At 50.8% G+C, this 9,391-nt stretch overlaps 1 protein-coding gene across 1 annotated transcript; it reads left to right on the forward strand.

Moving 5' to 3' along the window:
* The first annotated feature begins 346 nt into the window (after positions 1 to 346).
* LOC104616857 (brain mitochondrial carrier protein 1) lies at positions 347 to 8,177 on the forward strand. Its single transcript, XM_010282008.1, has 7 exons — positions 347 to 467; positions 2,071 to 2,156; positions 2,919 to 3,014; positions 5,134 to 5,258; positions 6,351 to 6,486; positions 6,871 to 6,951; positions 7,708 to 8,177. Exons 1-7 carry the CDS (start codon positions 347 to 349, stop codon positions 7,747 to 7,749), a joined length of 687 nt encoding a protein of 228 aa, XP_010280310.1. The 3' UTR covers positions 7,750 to 8,177.
* Positions 8,178 to 9,391: the final 1,214 nt, after the last annotated feature.

The following is a 9,391-nucleotide window of genomic DNA, read 5'->3' on the forward strand; positions in this document are numbered from 1 at the left end:
CCGGCCGGCCCTGAGGCCCGCAGGGAGAGCAGGGGGCCGGGGCAGCAGTGCTGCTGCAGCCGGGAGACTGCTGGTTTTCCCGAGGTGGGGAGCAAACGTTTGCCTGGCAAGGCCAAGGGCTGCGTGGGTGCCAGCCTCGTGCACGGGAGGGTGCGTGGGTGCAATCCGAGGTGCTTCTCAGGCACCCGGGGTTGTTACCCTGGGTGCCTGATGGAGCTGGGCTTCTTGGGAGCCTCTGAGCCGTGGCAGGGACATGTCTGGCCCTAGCTCTGCCCATTGCAGTTTGGGGGCTGATGGGGATTGACTTGTGCTGGGGCTGCAGTGACCACCGTGCTGGCAGGGTTCAATGGTTTCATTCGTTCCCCTGCTCAGGATCGCCCCTGCATTGCTGAGACAGGCATCTTACGGCACCATAAAGATCGGCATTTACCAGAGCTTGAAGCGGCTGTTTGTAGATCGCATGGAAGGTCAGTGTCAGTAAACGTGTCGGTACAGGCCCCTCTCCTCTCACCAGAGCTGCGGTGTGAAGCCTCGTGCTCTCTGTGCTGTGTGGTTTTGCACATGCCTTTCTCTGTCCTTCCCAGCTATAGATTCCCACAGCAATGGAGTTCTTGCTACTTCGTCCTGTGGTTTTTTTGTACAGTAATGGCAAGGATAGCTTTCAATACAGACGTGAATCTCACTGTGCTTGGCACTGCCTGCAGACCCTAGCCAAACACCTCCCCCTCCAGCCAGGTCTGTCCTTTCCCCAGCTGTTATCTCTGTTTTGTGATGTCAGAGCCAAAAAAAAAAAAAAAAAAAAAAGGGATGTCGCTGACCCAGGCTCAGCTCTCCTTTCTGATTAGTCCGAGGGAAGATGTCATGTCCCATCTGTACATCAGATGTGGTACATGGCTTGAAAGCTTCAGAAGCTTCAGTAGCCAGTCTCTCCTGTCTTCCTGCTGGAGCCTTTGAGTCCTCGTGCCTGAATGTGGCACATCTGGATAGAAATTGTACTGTCCAGCTCCTTGGCTTTGGCTCCAGCCACAGGGATGGGATACTGCCAGTGCGCCGAGCTGTGTGCCTCTGGCAGTGAGGACAGGGCCTCTGCAGCTCCTACCTGGAGGGTGCAGCAGCGGAAGTCTGGTACGTGTTCACTGAAGGAGCACCGAGATCCACGCGCGTGGTTTTAAACCCTGGTGTGACACGAGTGAATGTTGTAACGCTGTTCCGAACTGGGAAAGCGAGGTGGGCTGGCCATGCTGGTCCACAGGCCAGCGAGAGGACTGGGAAGTACAGCTTCCAGGGGCTTTCGTGTTCTCCAGTAACACTTCTCCCTGTGCCTGCTTCTGCACGTGTATGCTGGCCCATGCGTCTCCCCTCGCTGGCTGTTGCAGCGTTTCCAGTTGTGAGTACCCTTGTCTGAATGTTTGTCTCCCTACAGGCCTGGGGCAGCCAGTGGCCTGGTCTCCTCTGGGAAGTGCTGTGGTCAGTACCAGCAAAGGGCTGTGCCTTTTCCCAACATAACCACCACCCTAATACTGGGCCTGGAAGTCTTGGATTATTCCACCCACCCCTGGAACTAATCGCATCTAACTTTCTCTGCCTGGGTCGCCTATTCTCTCTTTTCTCAAGGTGGCTGCATATTCTGAGTGCGGCCAGCTGGGGCTTCAGATCAAACCAAATTGGTATCAGGTTGCCTTGAGAAGTGTTGGGTTGTCCCTCTCTGTCTTCCTCTGTCTTGGCTTGTCTCCATCATGAGAAATGCATCACTGGATACTGAAATCTCAGATAATTGTTCAAAATTTTCCTGTATCACAGTCTTTTTCTGGTCTGATCAGCTAGACTCTTCAGTAAGAAGTCCGAGAGCGTGTTGCTGAGTGTTTCAGCTGCTGCTTTCTGTCCCTGGCAGGTGTGGGGACAGATCTGCCATGAGCTGATGGTAGCTGGCCAGCCTCTGCTCGTGCAGCTTCACCGTGTGATTTGCGAACTGAGCTTCTCTGCCTTTCCCAGAGCTTCTTGCTTGTTCAGTACAATCTGTGTATCTTCTCTTTGGATCTTTAGGATCTGACTTTCTTTTCTTGATTGCAGATGAAACGTTGCTAATCAATGTAATCTGCGGAGTGGTTTCAGGAGTGATCTCCTCTGCAATTGCCAATCCGACAGATGTGCTGAAGGTAAGAACTGTAGCTGGCCAGAGACAGCTCCTGGCTGGCTGTGATTTGGCATGTAGAAGCTGCTGCTTTCCGGTGAAGATGCATCTCTCCCAGCTGCGGTGAGGTCCTCTCTGAGCCACTGCTGGTATCAGTTCTGCTAATTTGGGTGTTTTATGAATAGGAGCAGAAGCCCAGAGTGATAAACAGATTTTTGAACGTGCAGCTCTTAAAGGTCGTGAAATCTGTTATGGCAAGGGGTAGGGGCTGTGCTATCTTAATGGGGTGAGGGGGGTGGTAGCCAGCTGGGCATCAGACCTTCTCAGCTCCTTTCCCTTCAGTCACTGTACTGTGCTTTGCTGCTGCAAAGTCCTACCTGTTACCTGGAGTGACCAGATCCCAGCAGGGACTGCCTGGTCCCCTCCGTTCCCTGCTGCGGGGTTACTGGGATCAAGGTAGCTCTGCTTTGAGCAAAGAGAGCCTGGAGAACTTTCCCATGCTTCTCCCTGTGTAGATCAATTTTCTTGGACAACTTTCAGAGTGGGAAGGCCTCACCTGTCACTCCTCTGTCTTGTCTGAGTTTCGCACTGTGCTTCCACCCTGTTTCTGTCCCTGTTCCTTGCCTGCCATCATCGTTTGCTGCATGGTTTGCAGGGAGAGGGCACGGGGATGGTGATGTCCGCTCTGAGTTGCTCGTTCGTTCTGCCAGGAGGTCCGCTGAGCTGGCATCTCTGCCCTCCTGGGCAGGCGCGGACGTCGTCCTGCTGACTCTCGCGTTTCTTTCAGATTCGAATGCAAGCTCAAGGCAGCTTATTCCAGGGTGGCATGATTGGCAGTTTCATCGACATCTACCAGCAGGAGGGTACCCGGGGCCTCTGGAGGGTGAGCACCGGCTCCTGGAACCTCCCCACTGGTAGCAGAACTAACAGCTTCCTCAGCTTGTTTGTTACACCTGGGTGCAGCTCTTGAAGAGAACTGTGAATCAAGGGTAGTCGCAAAGTTCTGCTTCTGGTTACCGGACAAACAGAAGCACCTCTGTGCTGGAGATTTGGTCTATGCTATGGCAGTGTCAGCGCTGGGCCAGGCAGACCTGGTTTCCAGGACTGAAGCTGGTGTGCGTAAAGTTTCACATACGTGAGTGTCCCTTGAATGGACCAGCGCTGGGGGCTGGATCCTCTCCATGGTCTGCCTTGGGAAGGATGCTCAGCCTGGTGTATCTTGGAGTCAGTGGGAGGTGACCCTGCACGCAGTAAGCAGGGAAATTTGCCTCCCTCTGAATATGGGTGGCTGAGCACCTCCTCACATGGAGGAAGAGGAATTCTTTCAAGTAATCTGAGGGACACTAATGACATTCAGAAACTTTCTGAAGTTCCAGAAGGACAATCTTGCCCTGTGCACCCACCTACTCAGTCTTAGAATCCTTGAAACTTGTCCTCTGAGTGTGCAAAGAGTAGGACAGAGTGGTGGCTTTTGGGGAAGCTGGTGATGTAAGGCTCTCGGGCTTCATGACAGATGAGAGTTACCTGTGCTCAAGCTTTACAGTTTGGATTTTAGCTTTTGTTGGTGAACCTCACTTTGCACTTCCCTTACAAGTCTTCCATATGGTCAGTTATCCAGCAGTCTGTGGAGTTGCGAGGTCAGGTGGGGAACTACAGAATCCCAGTGCTTTTTTCCAGGCAACAGTCCGATTTCTCCCTCTTATGGTCACAGAAATCTTTTACAGAAAGATAGCTGTTGCAGTATCCTGTGTGGGAAGAGGAAGAGGAGTCAATCAGCTGCCAGTGTTGACACAGTATTCACTTTGAGATTATTTCTGCTCTCTAGACAAAGAAACACAAGAGAGGGAAGAGAGACTAGAAAAGAAATTAAACCCTCTGTGTGCTGCAGACGGGACACAGTGCAGAGACAGGTCAGTCTCGAGGTGGATTCCAATGATCAAGCTAGTCTCACTGCTTTCTGGACTGGGACAACCACTGTCTCTTCCCTCCAGCCTTCCCTCACATTGAGGCAAAGATGTTTGTGCTTACCAGTTCTGACGTTCATCTCAGGGGGTATGTTTGAGCTGGCTGTCCCAGGTTTGTAACGCAGGAATTGTAAAGGCAGGAACCCAGGAGGACACTGTCAGGCACTGCATTAGCACAGTGGGATGGAGACAGCAGGAGCCATAAACCTGAAAAGTACTTTTACTTACAGTTGCCTTGGTTTTGTGTGGTAAGCAAGCTGGTTGTCCTGATGGGCTGGCTCATAATTTGGCCACACTGAAGGGTCACTCCCAGTCCCAGTGACCAGGGAACTCTCTCATGATACCATGGGTCTCCCTGAACTACTTGGATGGTGTTACAATTTCTGCGAAATGGCCCAACTCCACATGGCTGCCATGTTCTCCTTGTTCTCCAAGCCAATACAAATTTGCACCTATTTTTATCAGGTTCCTGATAAGGGATTTGCTGGGATGGTTCTCAGACGGAAGGTAGCTGGTTCCTCTTACCTACACTTATAGTTGTTCCAGTAATTGTCTTGCCAGTTCCCAGATCAATGTCCTGAGATGTTGTCCAACTCTTCTAATACATGAAAACCTCCTAAATCAAAAACCTTTGCAAAGCGTCCTCTCTGCTGTTGTGTAGCAAGGAGGACTTGGAGCCCCACCTGCTCCTTAAGCAGCTGCTCTTGTGATGCAGGATCTTTTCTGGTATTGAAATTGGTGGGTACTGTTCAGTGGGGAAGATGAGTGGATTATAGCCTGATTCCCGTGTGCTGGGAGGAGAGAAGCAGTGTGTAGTTAATCTAGCTGCGGTAACACCACCAGGGTGGGGGAATACTCCTTAGCTTTGGAGTAAAGTTGGAAGATGGTGAGATGGTCTGCCTGAAGGGCTACAGCTGCAAGATAGGGCAAGGATGATACCCGGCAGATTGTCAGCAAAGGAAGCTGGGGAGAGATGTTATACTAGCGGCAGTCCCCAGGCAGCAGTTTGCACTTGTGACTGATGTTTGTGCTCTGCAGGGTGTTGTCCCAACAGCTCAGAGAGCCGCCATCGTGGTCGGGGTGGAACTGCCAGTCTACGACATCACCAAGAAGCACTTAATTCTGTCAGGCCTGATGGGTGACACCATCTTTGCCCACTTTGTGTGAGTATTTGCTGCAGTTGCTGCACTCTCCAGGCTTGGCAGGGGTGTGTGAAGCAGAGGAGCAAGGTGGGATTTGGGGTGAGAGCTGTTTATAGAACAAGTGCACTGGAGCTGCAGGGAACAGGCTTGGTACTTCTGAGGGGTCTGCTATATCGACTGTAGCAGCTCCGAATGACCAGTGAGTATACCTGGAGAGACCTCCCTGGAGAAGGAGTCTGGCAGAAATCCTTTGGTGATGTGAAATGTCGGCTTGATTTCAGCTTGCTGGTGACCAGAAATGCTGTTGCTCTGTGTCTGTGCCCTAGTATGGACGAGGCAGCAGTTCTGGGTGCGCAGCTACCCGTAGCAATCAGTTGAAGGAGCTGCTCCAGTCCTAGGTCCTCATCTGTGCAGACACTGTCAGCTTTCAGCTGTTGCTGTAAGAGCTTTGTGAGATGAACAGAGACTCGCAAAGCTGACCAGACCCTGAGCAATCTGACGAAGTTTTGAAGTCAGCCTGCTCTGAGCTAGGTTAGAGAGGGTTAGAGACCTCCCGAAGTCTTTTTTCATCTACATTTTCCTATTCTTCTGGCAGACACTTTAGCTGGAGGTGCTGCAGTGCTTCTGTTGGGTTTGCCTGCTGTGGGCTGAAGGTGACAAGCACTAGACCATATGTGGAGGGAGGAGACAAGCAGCTGCATGTTCCCTCTTGCTGCCTTTGTTCTTCCTCCCTCCTTCCCCGCCCTGAAGAAACGTTTGCTCTGGTGTGAAGGATGTGCGCTTCCAAGAGGCTGCCTTCAGGTCTGTGTCATGTTGACAGCACCCAGAGACACTTGCTGGACTACAGGATGCGCCTGTGGAGACCCAGCAGTGGGCTTTGACGAGGGCCTTGATTAGACAAAGCTGAGTGTTTCCCTTCCCCTAGCTCTCTGGGGTCCTGAGGTGGTAGGGTTCCTGCCTCTGCCTGTCTGCTGGGTGCAGCTAATGCTAATTGCTAAATGCCTGTCGTAATATCCAGTGAAAGATACTCTCTTGTGCGTATGTCAAGGCCTATCTAAGCCAGAATGGCCGTGTTCAAAGGTGTTCCTCTCTCCTGTTTTGGGGTGTATATAGTTCCAGTTTTACCTGTGGGCTGGCTGGGGCCATTGCCTCCAACCCTGTGGACGTGGTGCGGACGCGGATGATGAACCAGCGGGCAATAGTGGGCAGCACGGAGCTCTATAAGGGCACTCTGGATGGCCTTGTGAAGGTAAGGAGGTCAGAGGTGGGCAAATCCCTGTCTTTAGGAAGCTGGCCAGATTCCAGCACCACATGCCACTGATATGAGCGGTTAGATTTGACAGCAACAGAAAGTGCTTGTCAGTGTTTCAGACAAACCAGAGAAGGGCCTAGAGTCACTTCCTGAGGTCACCATCAGCTTGAGCATCCTCACAACTTTATGGGACAGAACTTTGTCAGTGGTGCAGTGTAATTAGGTTCATATATAAATGACACTTCACACAACTGCGTCTCCGCTGGCCTGTCTGCTTACTGCAGCAGCTGTAAAGGCTTATATCACATGTGGCACTGGGGAGATGGGCAGAGCATGGACCTGGCGTGTCTCATAATTGGTCTGTCTCTTCTCTCCTCCCAGACTTGGAAGAGCGAGGGCTTCTTTGCACTCTATAAAGGTTTCTGGCCCAACTGGCTTCGGCTCGGTCCCTGGAACATCATTGTATCCTTCAGTGTGCTGCTGGGAGGTCATGGGTGTGGACAGGCAGGGGAAAACCAAGCTGTAAAGTGCAGAGCAGGCACCTCTTTGTCTTCCCTGTGGCGGCCCAAAGCGGACTCCCTGTCCTTCTTGGACATAGGCTGTGATGTGGCTGCTGCTGGTTCAAGTGCCAGAAATGCCACTGGCTGTGAGTGCTGCTTCCAGCAGCTCTATAGGTGGCCAGTGCAGGGACTTGCAGTGCAGCAGCACGGGTGGTTTCCTGTAGAGTGAGTGCTCTCAAGTGCTTGGCTTGAGACTTTCCCTTTGGCCTGAGCTCCTGGAGATGCTGCACTTTCTGGATCGGCTCCTGTTTTGTGACGGAAGCCTGGAGAATGTTCTGCTGCTCCGGGACAGGTACTGGCTCTGCAGAACCAGTGCTGCTGTGTTGCTGTACTAGATCCTTCTCGCCCTCTGAAATTGGGTGTGCATAATTTATCTTAAAGCAGTCCCAGTCGGGGGTTAGAGCCACCTCCCTTTCTCAATGGTCTAGGCCAGCCTGGGTCAGTTTGCGTCTGGGTCAGTCTCTTCGCTCTCCTGGTAGCTCTTGTCCCACAGCTCGCACTTCTATCTGTGCAGATGAGTTTATGCTGCCTGGAAGAGGGGCTTCCCCACGCTGGTCTTCAGCTGTACTCTGCTGATGCTCTACCTGCCTTGCCTTGCCAGGCAGGCCCTCTGCAGCTGCGTTATGTATTTGGCCCAATTCCTTGATGTTCCCTTCAGTTTTTTATCACATACGAGCAGTTGAAGCGACTTCCATTCTGACAGCTGGCTTCGTTCCGTGAGAGTCATCTTCAAGACTTGCAGCAGACAGCTTTGCTGCAGCCTTCCTCTTCATTCACCATCCCCATGTTTCGATGTCTTGGTACATGTGGGTCTGGGCTCTCCCCCTCCCCCAAATGCATGGTCCCTGGAGCACGATCTGGCTGAAGTATAACTGGGAGGCTGATGGCAGGTGCTGCATGTTTTTTCACACGGAGGCAAGTATTAATGGTGTACAAGTGTCTGGGCCTGAAGCGATATCTTCTGTGAAGATCTGTGCATTCCAGTGGCCTTTTGGTGCAGCTGTGGTTTGTTGTTTGGCTCGTGTGCATTTTTCTGCCGTGCCTGTGGGGTGAGACTGGGGGCTGGGAAGGGGTGCTGTCATGTTTTCTTGCAGAACTGTAACCTCATTAAATTATTTATTGACTGGATGGCTTGAGTTTGTGTTTGTGCAGATTTACTGCAGGTATATGCCAGAGCAGATGGTGTGTCTGCCCTTGGAGAGAACAGAAGCTGTTTTTTCAGCACACTATACATATCTTTTTTCCCCATATATGTGTGTGTATATATATATATATAAAAAAAAGCAAACTTTAGGATTCATTATAATAGAAATGTTTGTAAAACACAGTTTAATTGTTAGTGTCAGAAAAATAGGATCTTGCACTCAGCTCAGTTTTGCAAAACCTCAGTCTTTTCACCTTACTGCTTATATTATTTTTGCTTCTATCACTTTTAAAGCCAGCTAATGTGATTTTAAAGCTGAACTCGGATGTCCCACTGCTTTAAAATAGTGGCTCTAATATTGCCAGTGTTAAGCAGAATATCAAGCAAGACATTTTGGTCATCCTCTTCTGGTTTTCTTTTAAAATGTGTATGGCTATGAAAGCAAACAGCTCTTGTGTTCTTACTCCCTTTCCTCTTTATGGGGTGGCTTTAGTTTGGGTGAAGGTCCCTTGGGACACACAGCAGCGCTGCCAGTCTGGGAGTGCTGTCAGCTGAGGTTCCCTCTGTGCAAATTGCACAAGGGACGTTCAGCCAAATCCAGCCCAGGCAGTCGAGAAAATTGTTTGCTGTGGTTTTGCAAAGGCATAGCTGCCTTGTACCAGCTGCATGCATAAGGAAGGTGAAGCTTTTGGACTTAAATCATGCCTTGAACAGAGGTATTGCTACAGGGCCTACAGTAGGCTGGGAGGATCATTTTCAGAGTTAAACTACACTTACAAGCTATCAGAACCAGGGAGTGGTGGATTGAAAGTGGACAAGGTTCATATGCCTCACCTAGCTTTACTCTTCAAAAGGATTTCTAAATACTACAACATAAATAAATACTTACATTGTGGATGAATACGAGTCTATCCGAGCAGCATTTTAATGGCAGTTCACTGCGTTCTTTTGATTTTCTTCAGTGTTTCTGTAACTTTAGTTCTGGAGCCATTTCTTCCGTGCAGCTCCATGGGATGTTGCTACTGCTGGTTAATTTTTGGGCTGATCCTCTGACAGTTCTTTGGTATTTGCAGTTGCTACCCTGCCTGTGTTCTTCAGGCTGCTGTGAGGAGCTCCTCAGCAATGACGGAAGCGTGTCCTCACGGCCACTTTGCTGTTTGCGTTTCTCTGCTGTAAGGTGCTGGTGAGAAGCTGCTCT

This window comes from Phaethon lepturus, unplaced genomic scaffold (assembly GCF_000687285.1).
Source record: "Phaethon lepturus isolate BGI_N335 unplaced genomic scaffold, ASM68728v1 scaffold27692, whole genome shotgun sequence".
NCBI lineage: Eukaryota > Metazoa > Chordata > Aves > Phaethontiformes > Phaethontidae > Phaethon > Phaethon lepturus.

Bases quoted from the DNA above. Each gene is read 5' to 3' on its own strand.
- LOC104616857 (XM_010282008.1), top strand. From the start codon at position 347: ATGGTTTCATTCGTTCCCCTGCTCAGGATCGCCCCTGCATTGCTGAGA. The intron at 2,157-2,918 runs GTAAGAACTGTA...CGTTTCTTTCAG, and splicing joins ATCCGACAGATGTGCTGAAG to ATTCGAATGCAAGCTCAAGG. The intron at 5,259-6,350 runs GTGAGTATTTGC...GGGTGTATATAG, and splicing joins ACCATCTTTGCCCACTTTGT to TTCCAGTTTTACCTGTGGGC.